Source organism: Monodon monoceros, unplaced genomic scaffold, assembly GCF_005190385.1.
Source record: "Monodon monoceros isolate NGI ecotype Baffin Bay Population unplaced genomic scaffold, NGI_Narwhal_1 Super_Scaffold_12, whole genome shotgun sequence".
Classification (NCBI taxonomy): domain Eukaryota; kingdom Metazoa; phylum Chordata; class Mammalia; order Artiodactyla; family Monodontidae; genus Monodon; species Monodon monoceros.
Genome location: NW_021703768.1, coordinates 62,010,012 through 62,029,677, shown reverse-complemented (window position 1 = coordinate 62,029,677; position 19,666 = coordinate 62,010,012). Strand labels below are relative to the sequence as shown.

General features: G+C 34.0%; 1 protein-coding gene across 4 annotated transcripts in view; it reads left to right on the top strand.

The window, feature by feature from the left end:
• AP3B1 (adaptor related protein complex 3 subunit beta 1) overlaps window positions 1–19,666 on the top strand; it is a 276,335-nt gene that overhangs the window by 222,707 nt on the left and 33,962 nt on the right. For all 4 annotated transcript variants that reach the window (XM_029215628.1, XM_029215632.1, XM_029215630.1 and 1 more), the window contains exons 23-24: window positions 13,731–13,962; window positions 18,271–18,355. In XM_029215628.1, the coding sequence (XP_029071461.1) occupies window positions 13,731–13,962; window positions 18,271–18,355 (317 nt within the window). The remainder of the gene's footprint in view (window positions 1–13,730; window positions 13,963–18,270; window positions 18,356–19,666) is intronic.

Sequence of the window (19,666 nt, the reverse complement as noted above, 5' to 3'; positions counted from 1 at the left end):
CTACATATAAAAGAATGAAATTAGATCACTCCCTAACACCATACACAAAAATAAACTCAAAATGGATTAGAGACCTAAATGTAAGACCACACACTATAAAACTCTTAGAGGAAAACATAGGAAGAATGTCACTCTTTGACATAAGTCACAGCAAGATCTTTTTTGATCCACCTCCTAGAGTAATGGAAATAAAAACAAAAATAAACAAATGGGACCTAATGAAACTTAAAAGGTTTTGCAAAGCAAAGGAAACTACAAACAAGATGAACAGACAACCCTCAGAAAGGGAGAAAATATTTGCAAACTAATCAATGGACAAAGGATTAATCTCCAAAATATATAAACAGCTCATGCAGCTCAATATTAAAAAAACAAACAACCCAATCCAAAAATGGGCAGAAGACCTAAATAGACATTTCTCCAAAGAAGACACACAGATGGCCAAGGAGCACATGAAAAGCTGTTCAATATCACTAATTATTAGAGAAATGCAAATCAAAACAACAATGAGGTATCACCTCACACCAGTTAGAATGGGCATCATCAGAAAATCTACAAACAACAAATGCTGGAGAGGGTGTGGAGAAAAGGGAACTCTCTTGCACCGTTGGTGGGAATGTACATTGATACAGCCACTATGGAGAACAGTATGGAGGTTCCTTATAAAACTCAAAATAGAACTACCATATGACTCAACAGTCCCACTACTGGGCATGTACCCAGAGAAAACCATAATTCAAAAAGACACATGCACCCCAGTGTTCATTGCAGCACTGTTTACAATAGCCAGGTCATGGAAGCAACCTAAATGCCCATTGACAGAGAAATGGATAAAGAAGATGTGATATATATATATATACAATGGAATATTACCCAGCCATTAAAAGGAACTAAATGGGGTCATTTCTAGAGACGTGGATGGATCTAGAGACTGTCATACAGAGTGAAGTAAGTCAGAAAGAGAAAAACAAATATCGCATATTAACTGATATTTGTGGAACCTAGAAAAATGGTACAGATGAACTGGTTTGCAGGGCAGAAATAGAGACACAGATGTAGAGAACAAACGTAGGGACACCAAGCGGGGAAAGTGGCAGGGGGCCGGTTGTGGTGTGATGAATTGGGAGATTGGGATTGACATATATACACTAATATGTGTAAAATGGGTAACTATTAAGAACCTGCTGTATAAAAATATAAATTCCAAAATTCAAAAAGAAAAGTACAGTGTGTTTGGAGGGCTGTGCTTTTAGAATTTTTAAATGTTTATTTTCTTCATCAAACTGTTGTAGATCTAGGAATTCCTGTCCTTAAAATGAAATAACACTTTTCTGAAAAGACCCAGCATAAGAAGAAATGAAAAATTGTTTCCTATTTTATGATTATACCCCTGGAGCTAATTCTTTTTTCTTTGGTGTGTTACATGAAAGATGATCTAAGCTAACCTATCTCAAAGCTTACTAGCTATCAGCCTTTGTGCTTTGAACCAAATGGTTGACTTAATTTTTCCTCTCCCTGAGAGCTAAATAAGGAGAGGAACCCTAAGTATCCACTGCTGTCCCCTAGTGGAGTAGAGTCTAAAATCAGAGGAATAGTGGACAGAAATAATTTAATGAAACAACAGAATAGGAGTTAGAGTTAGATTTTGCCATAAGTTGGATGGAGAGTTAAGTAGCAGTGGGTGGTAGGATTACATTTATCTCACCGGAAATCTTGTAATGACTCCTTTCCTGTTTGCGTGGCATCGTCTTCAGTAAACTCTTAGAGAAAACAAGCAAAAGGTACCACAACTCAATGAAAAGGTGGGTGGCCAGCATCCTGTATAGAACTGGTACTATGTTCTTGAAGAGCTGGATTTATTTCTGGACATCAACATTTTTTAAAGCAATGCATCCTTCTCTACCTAACAAATGCCTGCCATAACCAATAATATGTTGGCATGTCCATTTTCAGCTTGTAGTACAAAATAAATGAAAGCCAAGGACATTACAATTGGGAAGGAAGGAAAACTATTATTTAAAAGGCTTTTAAATGATGTCACTATATATTCTTTTAACAACATCCTCTAAAAGCCTTTGAAAAAATAGTCCCTTCCTCCCTCAGTTGTTAACAAAGACCATGCTAGGGACTGCTCTGTAAAAGGCTGTTAAATGGTGATACTATATTTTTTAACATCAACATCATTTAGAAACCTTTTAGAGAACAGTCCTCTTCACCCACAACTAACAGAGAGGAAAAGAAAAAAAAAAAGGACATGGGGGAAGGGATTACTGTTTTAAAGGCCTTTGGATGGTACTATCAATAAATACAGCAGTATTGTTTTAAATGCCCTTCTCCAATGGTGATTCAGCTTTTTGATATGTACTTTTAACCTCAGGACCTTATGTTATCTGACAGATTGATGTTTTAATGTTGACAGGAAACTCAATTTACTAATAATCCCGATAATGCCTTTTATTGAACAGTTTAAAAATCAATTTCACATATACAGTCTCATTTTGTCCTCAAAACAACTCAGTGAAGCAGACAGGATGTGTATAATTAGCCCCATTTTACAGAGGACAGAAACAGAAGCTAAGTGAGGCTGTGATTTAGCTAAGTTCTCACTACTAATATATGACTGAGTTGAAACCATAACCCAGGGCTCCTGACATTTGATCTAGTGCCCCATCCAGCTGCCTCTGGTTACCTTTGTTACATTTTTTTTTAGTGATATTCTTCATTGCTCTTTTCAACATGTCCAAACAGGAAGAGTTAATTCCTTATAATTAGTATAAAAGTGGGATTCTATAATTTCAGTACTGAAGGTAGATATGTAGATGGTAGGAGTTTTTTAATACTGTAATCCTGATGAAGTAAAGAAGTATAAAATGCCTCAATAGCAGTCTTCCTATGATGTTAGGACATTCAGACTTATCTTGAGATTCCTCATCACATCATAAATGATGTGTGCTTATGAAATTCTCACTTGAAATCCACTTTTAGATATCTAGTTTATTAAATAACTGATAATTTAAAAATCTGATCTCATTTTATTGATTTTCTTTTGAAGGTTATTCTGGTGACTAAGGCTACTGATTCATAATTAAGGTCATATTCAAAAAGGTTTCCTCGGTTATCATTAATCTTTGGAAAGAAGTAATAAATGCTTGTTCTTCCCACTTCCTGTAGTTCTCTGAAAAAGAGGAAACAATCTCCCCACTAGCTTGCGTGACTGACCTTTATTTTCCTTTATCATAAGGAATACTTTGTGTTTATTGGAAAAGAAATTGTAGATTATTACTTGATAGAAATGACACTTAAAAATGTTCAATTCTGATCTTAGTTCTGCCAGTGTTTTTCCCTTATGCCAATAAACATTGTCTTTAATGACAATTAAAGAAGAGTACTTTCATCTACAAAACACTTTCATATGAAGTATCTCACTGAATCCTTATAAAAACGATCCTACAAATTAAGTAGTTTTACTCTTTATTTTACGAATTCATGCTCAAAGAAGTTAAATAATTTTCTTCTCATCAATAACTTGAAGGTCTTCTAACTTAAAATTTAATGTTTTCTTACTTACCACTGCCAGCACTAACTCTACCTGACAAGAGGGAAGCCATAGCCTTTCTTGCTTCTGAAGAAAGATGTTTCATATGCCAAATATAGGGATAGCCTGAGAACACATGGACCAGTGCAAGAGTACAAGCACCTAGGCCCCAATCCTAGGTATTGATCCAGAAAAATTCCTAGTCAGGTGACTCTACTGAAAATAAAGCCCGGTCATCAGAGGTTTTGCTGCCAAAGACGTGGACTCCAAAGACTCAGAGGTTCCTGTGTAGTAAATCAAGGTGTTCTACCCATCCCTACCTCCTCACTGAAGAATTTAAAATATTTATGCACAGATCAGGAAAAGAAAAAAAATATATATATATATGTATGTATAAATATACGTGTGTGTGGGTGTGAGAGAGCGTGTAAGCGAGTGTGCACGCTAGCTCTGTAGTCTCAGAGGACCCATTTCCCCAAACTTGCCCTATGTCAGGAATTCCACAGCAATGTATGGTTTGTCTAACTGACATCTGTGATGTAGAAAGGATCCTTTCCTTCTTTGTCAGATTCAAAGAAAGCATCCCTGGAGAGCCCTGTTATTTAAAATTAAAGTAGCAGTAATAAAACTGCCTTTCCAATTTGTACGTCAGCTAAGACATACTTCTTTTTCTTCCTCTAGAACTTCATCTAGATGAGATCCATATCCCTCTGTCTCCTAAGTTACAATTCATTTAAGTGCAAGCAGCATGGCTGGTTTTTAGATGCTGTGGCCCCATTGTGAAATGTGTGGAACAACTACCAATCCCCTCACGTACTTTTATAAAGTACTATTATGTAGCCTGGCTTTCCTCTGAGAATCTCCCTTTGGATCTTGCTGTCCCATAACAAATATTCTCATCATGACCTCACTCACAATTCTCTAGAATTCTTTGACGAAATCATTATTACCAGCAAGATGGTTTGTATGAAGCTCCCAGATGTTTCATCTAGGCCATTCCCTTTTCATCCTCATGTTCCTTCCTCATATGAGGCCCATTCCATCTTCCTATACCCTTTTCCTTTCCTTGTCATTCTCATCTTGGGATCTCTTAATCATTTACCCACATTCAGTGAAGATCTTGGCATCTTCCACATAATCTCGTCAGCCCACCATCATCCTGGGACATCTCACTGTACATATTTTCAACCTGTGCAATATGTAACCTCACAGCCTCTTGATCTGTTCAGTACCAATAACTTTGACCTGTACTGAATTTCAACCACATACTCTTTCCATTTCAACTCTGAAATCATGTCTCACTCCTGTGCTTGTGCCTGTCACGTTAACATCTTCAGGCCCTTCACTCCTCTGGATTTTTTTATATTTAGCCTAGATTTACAACAACCCTAAAAGATAGGTCGTAGTTTCCCCACTTCACAGATGTGAAAATTGAGGTCTCTAAAGCATGAGTAACTTTTTCAGTGTCATAGGATTAGTAAGTTGCAGAGCCAAAGGTTCAGCTCATCTGTCTGGCTTCAAAGCTCAGCACTTTCTACCTCTCCTCACTGAGCGTATAAGGGAGGTACACTTTTAAGAGAACTATTTGTACAAGAGCCTGTGGTACGGATTGGAGTGGAAAGAATCTAGAGACAGGGAGGCCAATTTGAATGGGCAAGCAGAAATAAAAGGGGAGCAAAAGATAGGGAGGGACACCAAATTGTTAATTATGGTTAAATCTGAGGGGATTTTACTTGTATTTCCATACTGTTTGAAATTGTTTTCAATAAGCATGCACTTCTTTTGCAATTTAAAATTTTAAAAAATGTTTTAATGTTTTAAGTGTCATTGATGACTTGAACTAAGCTGGTGGTAGACAACAGAAAAGAAGAAAATGAATACAAGAGACATCAAACTTCTCAAGTAATTGTTGGAGGGAAATAAGAATGTTAAAGATAATGCCAAGGTTCTGAGCTTGGTTCCAAAGGAAGGGAACACTAACATTTTCTTTTGTATATGATATTGATATTGTCAGTGAGAAAGCAGTAGAACTAAAGATCAAAGGATTATCACATCAAATAACACAACACATAATTGTTTGTGCTTATATAAACTGTTCCGGTTCTGACGAAATTTATTGTAACCAATTATTGGAACCTTTCTGCTAAACACTTTGGAAACCAGATTGTTTTGTTTTTATTAGCACCCTTAAACCAAAAGTCAGAAAGGAAATATGAAAAAAAATAGTAGAACATATCTAAGAATAGTATAACGTATCTACATCCATAGTTCTGGAACTATTTTTCTATGAAAGTGGTAAATAAAAGTATATACACATCACTCTGGATTTCAGATTTATAAAAAGTAGTACGTCGACAGTGAGACTTATAGGTTTACCTTTGGGGAGGGGAAAGGATAGGGTATTATTATAAAGTAATTTCCTCCTCATCTCAACACCAATGGAAATTGAACACATCCTCTATGGGGGTCAGCAAACATTTTGTAAAGGGCCAGAGAGTAAATATTTTTAGCTTTGCAGAGCACAGCCACTCACCTCTGCCATTGTGGTAACACAGCCAGAGGTCATGCAGAAATGGATGAATGTGGCTGCGTTCCAATGAAACTGTGTTTGTGGACATGGAATTAGAATGTCTTATAATTTTAGTGTCACAAAAATGTTAGTTTTCTTTTTATTTTTTTCAACCATTTAACAATGTAACAACCATTCTTAGCTCACAGACTATACAAAAACAGACAGTGGACTGGGTTTGATCCATAGGCCAAGTTTGCTGTAGCCTGCTTAATACCATGTGTGAAGTAAGGTTCTCATTAAATGTTTGTTGATAATTACTCAGATCTTTCTGTAAGTACATTTTTATTTATTACCAAAATAAGAGATGAAAAGTCTCACGTTTTTCGTTGTATATACTGATGACTAAAATAAAATAGGAGCAAGGAACACAGTTACTTTCTAGAATACCTAAATATACATATATAAGGAGGAAGTTATTTTTAGAAGTATAAACCGTTTATTTAAAGTAATATTCGATGGAAAAATGAAATATACTTCTTTGAATGTTATGTTTATAGTTCTAGCTAACAGTTAAGCAAATTTTCCCTTTGCTTTTTTAAATCCTGTACTAGGTACTAGACCCAATACTGTAGATTAAAGATAAAATAGGCTCACTTTCTACAGTTTACTGGGTGAATAAGACAATACTGTAGCTTTCTGCATTACAGTTCTTACCAGTTGAGATTTACACTGGTTTAAAAAGTGCTAATTTTAAAGATGAAACTGTATCTCTGTTTACAGTCTGGTCATTTTTTATAAATCATATGTCTAAATAGATACTGCTGTAAAATAAGCCAAACAAAACTAGGTACAAAGAGAGCAGTTTATATACTGCAGATCTTCGTATTTTTGGAGTCCAAAAACAGAATAGATTGATAATACTTAAAAATGATTAAGTGTCTGAATGTGGATTAAAGCAAAAAAGACTAGAAGATATTGTTTTCGTAAAGCTTTACATGGACGTGTCATCTCTGAAATAGTAATGCAGATGTTGAACAAGGTTTATTTTTAGGCATTTGATAATCCATGGTTTATTTTCAGTTCTCATTTAAATTTTATAATTCAGTCATTTTGAACAGCTATGTTCAAAAGAAGTTTTACAACTTTAATCTTAATAATCTCAAAAAAAGCAGACATGCTATGTCATAAAATAACTATTAGTGACTAGTTTGTATCCTATAAATCTAACTTGAGTTGATAATATGGTCCATTACCAGCTAACTGCACAGAGTATTTTTCATTTTACACTCTTCGGTTACTTTTTAGTGAAGTGTTAAAAAATATGAAGCTTTTCTCCTCTCTAAAATTGCACGCTGTCTGTCTGTTATTAGGGAGATAACAGCTCTTATAAATGTTTCAGTAAGCGCTAAGTAGACAGTTATGTGCACTCTCATTCCACGCTTATTTGCTTACTGTAATAAACTGATAAAATATGTGTGGTTTGTCTCTGTGTATCTACAGGCATCATGAGTCACAGAGATTCCCTTTAGAAATAATGTTGTGTCTGCAAAATTGATTGGTTATTTTCATAAACCATCTAAAGGTACACAAATGACTTCTATTATTTAAACATAGGCTGTGTAAAGATTTGTAGAGGCTTCTCTCACTGTTAACTTGATGCTTTTTGTTCTGTTAACTCTAGAAGAAGGCTTTTTATTTTAGAGTTATTATATTTAGTGAACTAATTACCTCCTCAGGAATCGTGAGGATAGCCCATATCATTTGCTTATAATGCAGCTAAATTTTTAATTCTTTGAACATTAGTAGTTAAATAATTAAATCAAAACCATTGTTTTCAAATACTGTCTTTCATACTATCCTATTTATACAAGTTTTAATATTTAATGGGAAATAATGCTTTTACCTGAACTAGGTACTATAAGAAATAGTGTTTGGATCATAGAAGTCCTTCTAATTATTAAGAAATATGGTATTTTTCATTTGTGTCCAATTATATACAGTAGAAGATTTCTAGTCAAGTCACATCCTAAAACCAACAAGTATTAATATTGATAATCTCCACTATCACAGTAAGCTCCTTGAAAGACTGTAGTATTTTTAGGAACAGTGTTATAATTGAGCACTCAGCATCAACTAAAGTATAGTTATGACCAACACTAGTGGTATATTATCTGCAAATCTCTATAATCATTTAAAGTAGAAAAATTATGCTTTGAGTTCTGAAAATGGGTAAAATTATGTTTTGTAAATTGAACATAAAAGTGGGGAATAAAGGGAGAGACAGATAATAAACATAATAAATAAGATTCCTCTTTCTTAATGAAGGTAGGACTAAGTAGCCTTGAACCAAAGCAAGTTGAACCATAAGAATTGCTAATTCCACTTTTTTTTTCCTTCTCTTTATTTGTTGAGGTATAGTTGATGTACAATATTATGTAAGTTTTGGATGAACAACATAATGAATCATATTTTTTAAAGGTTATACTCCATTTATAGTTATTATAAAATATTGGCTGTATTCCCTGTGTTATGTAATATATCGTTGTAGCTTATTTATTTTATACATAGTAATTTGTACCTTTTAATCCCCTACTCCCATCTTTCCCCTCCCCCTTCCCTCTCACCACTGGTTACCACTAGTTTTTTTTTTTGTTTTTTTTTTTTTGTTTTTTTTTTGGTTACCACTAGTTTGTTCTCTATATCTGTGAGTCTGCTCCTTTTGTTGTATTCACTAGTGTATTTTATTTTTTAGATTCCATATACAAGTGATATCATACAGTATTTGTCTTTCTTTGTTTGGCTTATTTCAGTTAGCATAATACCTTCCAAGTCCATCCATGTTGTTGCAAACGGCAAAATTTTTGTTCTTTTTATGGCTGAGTAGTATGCCATTGTACATATATATATCACGTCATCTTTATCCATTCATCTGTTGATTGACACTTAGGTTGCTTCTGTATTTTGGCTATTGTAAGTAATGTTGCTATGAACATTGAAGTGCATGTATTTTTTTCAAATTAGTGTTCTCGTGTTTTTTGGATATGTACCCAGGAGTGGAATTGCTGGGTCATATGGTAGTTCTATTTTTAGCTGTTTGAGAAACCTCCATACTGTTTTTCACCAATTTACATTCCCACCAACAGTGTAGGAGGGTTCCCTTTTCTCTACATCCTTCGCCAATATTTGTTATTTGTGTTCTTTTTGAAGATAGCCATTCTGACAGTTGTGAGGTGATATCTCATTTTGGTTTTAATTAGCATTTCTCTGATAATTAATGATGTTGAGCATCTTTCCATGTGCCTGTTAGCCATCTGTATGTCTTCTTTGGAGATATGTCTATTCAGTTCTTCTGCCCAGTTTTTAATTGGGTTGTTTGTTTTTTTGATGTTGAGTTGTATGAGCTGTTTATATATTTTGGATATTAACCCCTTATCGATCATATCATTTGCAAATATTTTCTCCTGTCCAGTAGATTGTCTTTTCGTTTTGTTGACAGTTTCCTTTGTTGTGCAAAAGCTTTTAAGTTTAATTAGGTCCCATTTGTTTATTTTTGCTTTTATTTCCTTTGCTGTAATTCAAGTCTTTGATGTACAGAGTTGGTAGATTCATATGGTTCAACCTAATCAGATGCCATGCCTGAGTCTCACCATAATATATCTACCAGGGCTTTAGGAAAAGGAGCAAGAAAGCGCCTTATCCCACTATGAGTTTATTCCCCAGTCTCCCAGTTAGTGTCCTGAAATCTGACTAATTGTGATTAGTAGTTGAGTTGGGGGAGTTAAATGATAGAAACCGAATTTGAACTAGCTTAAGGAAAAAAAAAAAAGGGAAGTTTCAGGAAGGAATGCTAGAGCATTTCACAGAAAACCAAGCTTCAGGAAGGGTAGGAATATGTCAGCTTCAAGAACCATCCAAACCAAAGATACCAGCAGGACTCTGTCTCTCACCTGTTCTTTGTTTATTTCTTACTGAGCAATATGGCAGGAAATGTGGCCACAGACATTACAGTTTTAAATCTCAGAATTTTAGCCACTTGAGAGACTGGCTCAACTTCCCAAGTCCCAAATCCAAAAATCCTAGGAAAGGAACTCATTGGGCCAGGTGCCCATTCCTGAACCAGTTAATGTGGTCAGATCATGAGGTGGCATAAGAACATGCCAGCTCCATCAAGAACTGAATGTGGCAACATTCCTAGAAGATGGTAGATGTGTTGAGCAGACAATCCCATATATAACCACTACAGGGTAGAACACTGGGGAGAAAGCTCCTTCAAAACACCAGCACTTAGTCTTGAACCAGATAAAAGCTACCCTGAAACATTGAACTCTTGATTTCCTCAGTGTCTTTCATAAAACTTACTTGATACTTTGTTGTCAGCCATCAGAACACATCATGATACATCAGAACCTCATAGAAACAATTAGCCAGGTCATAACATCAACTTTAATAAAGGAAAGTGAAAAAAAAAAAAAAGTAGCTTCTTTGTCAAGAAGACTTCTCATTAGCAAAGCATGCTAACCCGGGTGGTGCCATTGTGCACATTCCATAAAGGCATCCTTGAATGTAAGCTAGGTTTTTAGATCTTATCCACCTCTCAGTCAGTTACCACTGCACAGCTGTACATGATACTCCTACTCAACGTTAATTTAGCTCTTTGGAGTAAGTGGATCTGGGAATTGTCAGATGACCAAAAAAACAGAAAAGTAGGTATCAAAGAACTGTGCAGGGTATGAGATGTTACCTCACTTTCAGGCTAACAAGTTAGCCTGAGACAATTTCATGGGTACTGGTAGAAGACACCAGACTCCTGTGTCAAAGACAAAGGACAGTTTATTACTCACAGCAATAGCAGAAGCCAGGGTAACATCATTCTTGCCACTTCTCTGAGCCCCAGTTTTCACAGGGTGAAGCAATGAAGGCTAGGTAATGACTGCATATGCAGTGGGTTGCTTTAGAGGAGAGGATCCTTAGCATAGAAGATCCCAACCTTTCATAAGGGTCTGTTGGCAAACCTGTCCAACCTTTGCCCCAGAGGGAGGCACTTAACCCATTTCCAAAGACTGTTTGCTGTACATCCTTGAAAAGATTTTCAGGAACAAAGTTGTTAATACCTTTGCTTAGAAGATGTATAGAACTGTGAGAGATCTATGGAGAACTGTTCCTCAGGACAACAAGAGAAGGGGAGGGGAGAAGGAAGAATGTAGCATGTATGCCCTTAGATCAGGGGTCAGCCACCTTTTTCTGTAAAGGGTCCAGATAGTAAATATGTTAGGCATTGCAACTACTCATCTCTTTCATTGTAGAGCCAAAAAGCGACCACCCACAATATGTCAAAGAACAGAATGGCCGTGTTCCAATAAAACTTTATAAAACAAGCAGCAGGTGGTATTTGGCTTGTGGGCTGTAGTTTGCTGTCTCCTACCCAAGAAGATTTGTTTTGTTCAAACTTAAGTATCTACCTCCTTTCTTAAACCCTCATTTTCACAGCCCCAGTCTAGGTCATTCACTAATTAATTTACTTTTTACCTGTTTTTTTTTTAACATTTAATAAAATAATTGTTATTTATAAATTGTGAAGTAAGAAAAGCCATTCATGACATTTAGCATCTTAGAATATAAGCAGCCACAGATCATGTATATGTTTCTGGAATGTAAGTAAGTAATCTGATGTACAAAATGTTGAACTAAAATCTTGCTCTCTTGTCAGGATTAATTGTATTACATATGGAAATTGATGAAGTATTTATGAAACCTACTGGTTTTATTGAACAAAATATCACCTATGTAGTTTAGATAGTGGAGGAGGTTCGCTAAATATGACTTGTATGAACTTAGAAAATAGGTTAAAAAAAGCAATCAAACATTTTCAGTCAGCCCCTTTCTGTAGTTAAAAAAGTGTATATTATTACCCCAGAGTGCCATTTATGAGGTATTTATTGTGAAAGAAAACTTTGCACTATCATAGATAAGCTTTGAAGATTGTTAGGGAGGACCTTTTTTAGAAGTTAAAGTGCTTCTTGAACTTGGTTGAGTGTGGAAAGAATGTGTGGAGAGAATTACACTGTTTTTCTTCCTTTGCACATTCCTTAACATTGTTTTAACTATTATAATAAAGGTGCAGTATTTTGAGACAAAGTAGAAAAAAATCAAATATTTGGACCACGTGTCCCAGGGTTAGATTGAGAGAATCAGTTAACCAACTAAGACAAGCTGATAGCTCTTAAATGACTTAAGGCATACCTTCAAAGAACCTTATATCTAGAGTGCTAATTCCTGGCTGCCTGTAATCCAGACTCCTGCTTTTGTTCTGCTTTTCTCATGGTGCTCTACACTTGCCTCTCTCCAACTTTATCATTCTGTGTATATGATGTTTAACTCTTGGATTTTTGTTGATGAGTTTTAAATTTTTTTTTTTTTTTAAGTCATCAGATGTCAGTGGCATAGTGAGCATGTTGAACAGGTTAATATGTACTCTCACAATTATAATAGAAAACGTAGTTTGGGAGAGTACACTTGTCAGGAAAAAATCTTGATTAGGCCTGTTTAATCACAAATTGATTTTTTTTTTTTTTAAAGCTTGCCCATGTCAGGTCAAGCCACATGCAATACTTTGACTTTGAATGGAAAGATAGCCACCATATGATGTTAGAAAGGACTGTGTTTCTTCACTTAATATGCTGCCTCTGATTCCACTTACAGTTGAATTTAACTAAGAGTCTAAGGTTCAGTGGAAGCATAAACAGATGATTAGACAAGAAAATATTGGTGGGGGTGGGTGGAGGAATAAGCAAAGCTTTGTTTTGCCAAACAATTGAATCACATTGTAGGGCTATAAGAAATAAAACAGTGTGGTACTGGTTTAACAGCTCCATCAAGGTTCAAAAACGTCTCCAACTAAATAATTAGAATGTCTGCATTTATAGATCATTGAGGAAGAGCTAATCATTAAATCATGTACAGATGATTTGTTAAGTATTCGGAGAAAAATAATTAAATATAGAGTAAATATACCTAAATCAGTTCCTCATGAATTAAAAAATTAGAACCATGAAAGCTCCAGAAGAAAATGTAAGTGAATAGTTATCTGATCTTGAGGTAGGGAAGATCTTTTTAATCATTAAAGCAAAGGAAGAACCACCTTAAAAAGGAGGTCATAGTCTTCAGTTTACAGTGAAAGAAATTCAGGGTGAAAAAAGTTAAAGCAGTCAGGATTGGAAATGAAAGTATAAGATGTTCGTTATAGACAGATTATAATATCTTATAGTTTGAAAGCCCAAGAAAATCAAATGACAAATTATAAAAACTAATAAGAAAATTGGCAAAATGTCCAAATATAGTGTACTTAAGAAGAAAACAAAAACATTTATAAAATCTAAAAAAATTGAATATATTTATATAACTAAGATTATTCTCTTCTTTTTAGATATAGATTGTCAAAATATTTTAATATATGCCTGCAGAGTACAGAAGAATTTTAATACTGTTTCGAAGGCATTTACTTTACATTTTTATATAATTTCTGACTTCATATCTATGTGTGTGATATCCTACTAATGTCTATTATTGTGATTAATACTTTAGGGAAAACAGGAGTTAAGTGTTATGAATTTTTGTATATTTTTAAGAATTAATAACTATATTCACTAATTCTTTTTTTTTTTTCTTTTTTCCATTGTGCAATAGGTCAGTACTCCTGTCTTTGTACCAGTGAAAACTCATGTGCTGCTTCATCGGATGAGTGGAAAAGGACTAGCTGCCCATTATTTCTTTCCAAGACAGCCTTGCGTTTTTGGTGATAATATGGTCTCTGTGCAAATAACATTGAATAATACCACTGATTGGAAGGTAGAAAATATCCACATAGGGGAAAAGAAACTTCCTGTGGGCATGCAAATGCATGTTTTTAATCCAATAGGTAAATAGTAATTCTCATTTAAAACTTTAACTGCATTTGATAATTAAATGTGTTCATTTTAAAATAGAATACATATTATTTTATTGACTATTAGCAAACTCAGTGTATATAAGATTTTCCTTTTTAAACCAAATTTATCTTGTAAGATAAATACATGTCTTTGCCCTTAGTGAATTAGGTGCCAGCAGTGGTAATACCAGTACTAATGAAAGACTGTGTCTGGAGAATCACAATTTCCTCCCATTTTTCCTACCTGTATCACCTTCCCCCACCTCCCTTTCTGGTCAGCTTCACTTCCTGCATGATTTTAGTCTGCCTTTTGGGTATTGTACCTTCCATATCTCTCCTTCCCCGTTTCCCTTCATATTCCATAGATTGAAAAGTGAAGGGAGCAAAGACTGAGAGGGTATGTACTATTCTGTTTGTCTTCCTTTCCATACATAGAAGGTAGAATAGCCCACAGTATGTTACTGGTATTTTTACACATCATGTTTTTTTAATCTGTTGCCACCATTTAAAAATCAGCATTTTTTTTTTACATTAAAGGAAAAACCAAGAAATCTCACTGTTCATGGATAAAGCACAAGATTATGGCAGTACAGGTGCTTTATTCCCACCTGCATGCAGCACAACCAGCCGATGCCAAGCCGGCTGCCCCTACCACGTAGCATGTGCTTTCCAGGCTACCTCAGTGCCCATTATATCATACTGTCTCTCCAGCTGTCATCCCCTTCCATTTTTTAAGTGTTTTACAAAAAATACACCTTTTAAAAATTAAGTGTAACAATTGTATGGCTAACTTTGAGTTTAAAATAGTATAATAATTAGAATGTCTATCTCTCTTTTTGTTTTGTGTAAGTGGAGGCAGTCCTACAGTTTAGTTGGGAGAAGCTTCAGGCAAAATCTTAATTAAAAGTAATATAAGGTTTCTGTCACTGAATCCTTGAAATATTACCATCAGAAGGCTCCAGGTAGTTCCTTTTTATAATACTTTAGGTGAGCAAAAGCCTTTCGACCGGGTAACTCTGCCTTTATTCATTATTGTCTATCATATAGCTATTCTGTTTTTTCTCCCTCTTTGCCTGAGTGAGCTCTTTCACATTGTTGAATTCTCTCCTATCATTTTCATGAGTCATTCAGTAAAGAAGTCATTCTTTGTGTTATATTTTTCCACAAAGAAAAAAAAAATTCCTAGTAGATGAAATATGGTAGACTTTTATAAGCAACCAAAGTAGAGAGAAGTAGAGTTATAGTAAGTTGATTTCAGAACCCATGTAATACCCTCTTTGAAAAATAATTTGGTAATTAAGACACACTATTTAAAGACTACAGTGCCTGATTTTTATTGAATTATTTTATGAAGTTAATATATTGCTAAGGAATTAAAGAATATCCCAATTTGTATTCTTTTTTACTGCTTGAAATCCAGCTTTTTTTACCTAGTTAAAAAATTAATTTAGTTTAAAAAGTGTCATGCAGCTGATATATGCATTGTCTGCAGGTTGAAAATGTTATCCAAAGGTTAAAACAGTAGAACAGTGTTATCATTTCTTTGAGCTGGCATAATGAGTTGATGAGTTGACCTTTTGTTGGCCTATGTAGAATAGAAGAAATAAGTATAATAAATTTCATAATATGGCCTTAACACCAAAATAAAATATGAATATATGCCATTGCCTCAGTACTAGTAATAGGCTTTCTTTCCTTTTCTTTTCTTAGGCAAAGTTTTTGTAGTGTTTAGTTTGTTCTGTTGCCATTTATTGAATACCCTCAAGATAAAGAATTCTTTCCCATGCAGTAATTTGTATGTAATACCACTTAGTCTCTTTCGTCAATAGGTAACAGTAGAGTTCAGAGTATGAAATATCTTAATTAGTCCAAAAAAAATCATAGGAATGCAACAAAGAACAAATACTGCATTTTCATTTTTTGTGAAATAAGAGAAGTAAGATATTTGTTTTATTTAATAAGTACATATGCATATGTTAAGGAGTCTGGAGGCTTTCTTATTTGTCACCAATCTGTTCTCTTTTTTCTCTATAATATGAGATGACTTCTGTCAGGATTTTGCATGAAACTGGATTCCTTGCAAGAATATTAGGAATAAAGTGCCATTTTTTCCCAAAGAGATCAGGCACATGTACACAAGAGGTTTAAAACACACACACACACACACACACACACACACACACTCATTCACTCACTCACTCAAAGAGTAGCCTTAGGGTCTCTGCACTATATTCAGTGACTTTATGTTAACAATTGACAAGTTTGAGTTCAGCTAAGATTTCACTAGTTACTGTACAACTGTCACATCAAAGTAGACGGCATCTTGTGTGATTTAATTTTTCATTATTAATGGTGCAGTGTAATAGAGCCAGTGTTTTTCAGCCATTTCTACATAACCCTCTCATGTATATTGCAATGATCCAGAAGCAGTATTCAACTACAGACACCCGATTGAATAAACTTTTCCAATGTAGTAAGCTTCAAATATAAAAATCTATTATATGAATAATTTTATGCTGATCACTTTGCTCTTGAAGCATTCATATAATAAAACATACCATTGATCATGAACTATCCTTCAGAATTAGTATGGCACTAAGCTCACAGTTAATTATCTTAAGACTGAGGAAGTTATGAAACTGTGTCAGACAGTGCCATCATCAAGGCATCTTGAGAACTGTCACTTTGTCAAATAAAATATGGGGATACGTGATGTAGAGAGATCTAAGTTCCGAATGCCATCATGCTTTGGAGATGACAGCATTTACTACCAATGTGGAGTCAGCTGCAAATAAGACCAAACCCCAGTATATCTGTGGCACAGAGGAAAACATCAAGGATTCACTGAAGAATAGTTTTGAGCAATGTGACTGGCAAAACTATGAACTGATAAGGTGTAGCTTTAGGAGAAATGCAAGAAAACTATTATTATGGTAATTTACAATAAAGCTTGTTTGCCAAAGATTAGGTAGCAAGTCTTCTGGTACTTAACATGCCATCCTGGTAAATGTTAGGTTTATAAACAAATTAAATTCAAACTGGAATCAGCAAACCAACTAATAAGCAAGCAAACCAATAACACTTTAAAAATCAGCATCAAACAAATACCTTCTTATAATGCCTAATCTTCGCTGAGCCTTTGAGATATAAAAATACTTAATATCTTAAGCTTATTGAATTGTTCTTTTGTCCTATCTGTACCGTCATTTCTGTAATGGTTAGCATTAAATGGCAAGTTATACCTTTCAACAGCCCTAGAATAATCACAGTCTACTGGATTAGTATGTGCTTGCTAAAATATAACTACATCTAATAATATATATGCAGAAGAGATAAAACTAAATATAAAGCTACTGTGCAATACAACTGCAGTTATACTAGAGACTTTAAGCAAAGTAGAAATCAAAAGTGAATGGTTTCTATTTAAATATAATAAATATTTATACTTAATAGGTATATGTTTAAGATCCCTCATTATTCTAATGTACAGCATTACACTTTGACTCTGGAATCATAAGCAGAATAAAATGGTGTTATTGTTTATCTTGAGTTTTATCATTATCAACTGAAAAAACACCAGTATTGTATATTGAAACAGTTATTTCCCACACTTGATTAGTTGATAGATGAAGCTTCAGAAATTACAAATCTATGAAATGTCACTTTATTATTTATTTTTTTCAAGATAATCTAATCTGCTACTAAATTTTCTTCCAGTAATTTTTTGACTAATGCAGTTAGACTTATTGTTTGGGGTTCCTATAATGCCAGTTGTCTTGGTTAATATCTGAGGACAACAAATTAATTTCTTCTTCCAGTTTTGCTTTAATTTGCATGTTTTAAATTTTGGGTTTTTCCCCCAGTGGAAATTTAGAACATTGTTGAAAATTTACTTTTTATATCTAGAGTAAATATTCCATAGTTTCAAGTACACAATCTCTTAAAAGCACCCAGAGTCTGTTACAGTTGTTCCAAACAGGAAAACATTTATTTCCTTCTCACCTTCAATGCCTATAAAGACAATATTGTAAAACATGAAATTTCTCAGGATGAGGTGTATTTCTGAAACAAATAGATATAATGTGTTCATTGAAGTATGGACAGAATTAAGTTGTGAAAAAGAGGCTTCAAGTGAAATTACTTTATAATTTGCTTTAATACTCTTAGTTTGAAATTATTCTTACAAGCCATCATTAAATTTGACTGTTTTAACCAAGCTACAAACATTACATAAGATTTTAGTGTTTAGTCTTTTTCACATCCTCTGTGTTTCCATGTCTAAATTATCTTATCTCCTAGAATCTCTTGAGCCTGAGGGATCCATTACTGTTTCAATGGGTATTGACTTTTGTGATTCCACTCAGACTGCCAGTTTCCAGTTGTGGTAAGTTCAGTTGTTCATCTATATTTCATATTACTATAAACAATAGCAGATTAAAATCAAGGCTTTCAGCAGCTTTTTCTTTGAGAGAGAAAACATTTACACAAACATGCTTTTCTTTGGTAATGTTTAGACTGCCATGGACAAATTATGTGCAATATATGTTTTTAGTATTTGTTACACAGATAGCCATTACAGTCTACCATATGTGGTTGAACTTCACAGTTTGTTGGCTAAAGTAAGAAGCTACTGCTAAATTGTTTTTTTTTTTTGCTTATCTCTGTGCTTGTGGAAAATTTATGATAAAATTCATGAGGAAAACTCAGGAGAAATTAAAAACTTTAATAATATTGTTGGCTAGCCCAGAGAAGATATCTTTTGAAACATTTTATATGTTATCTCGAGCCTCTTAAGTGGAGAATTATTGATTCTGTCAGTACCAAAAACTCATAGATTTTTACTTTAATTTATAAACTGCTTTTGATAAAATTCAAAAGAGAACATTTATCAGTTGGCAAAGGTTTCATAGGTGAATACTATTCAAAAGAGCTTTTCTAGAATTGTGTTTTATCATTGTTATTGTTTTATATAATGTTTTATACATTTCTGATGAAATCCAGAAACGATTAGCAAACTAATGCAAAGCTATATTCATGCATCTTTAAGAATTATCTTTGAACTCATTTCTTTTGTATTTTTCTGATCTAAGATATTATGTGTTATTTTGATTTGAAGTTCTTATTCTGAAAAGAATTGAGGCATTTTATTTATCTAAATTTTAGCTAGCTTCTAACAGAATTTTTTATGACAAAAATCTCCAGGTTTAGGAAATAGTCACTTTTAAATAAGTTTATAGGTTGAATGTAGTGAACCTTTCTTTTTCATATACCTTTTCAGTTTACCAGTAATTCAGGCATAATATTATACCATTTATTGCTGAGAACCTGCAATGATGAATATAAGCAATGTAGCATAACACATTGATTTTATGCAGATCATCACCTTTATGTTTTGGGAGGTCTACTATATGAGTGATATATAAAAACTGATTACTTTTCCCCACATTGCCTAGTAATTGTTTATTATTTTTCTATTAGACAAACAACACAGATCGATATTACTGAGCACAAGACTATGAGTAACATCATTCTAAATAGATTTACCTCCAACACCAGAGGTATATTCATTTTAATGATTTCGACAATGTGAGCCCAATGACAAAGCTTACGCACTAAGTTAGGGCAAGATTAAGAACTAAAAAAATTCTTCTTTCTTTTCAATTTGTATAAAAAACCTTTTATATTTCTATGCAAT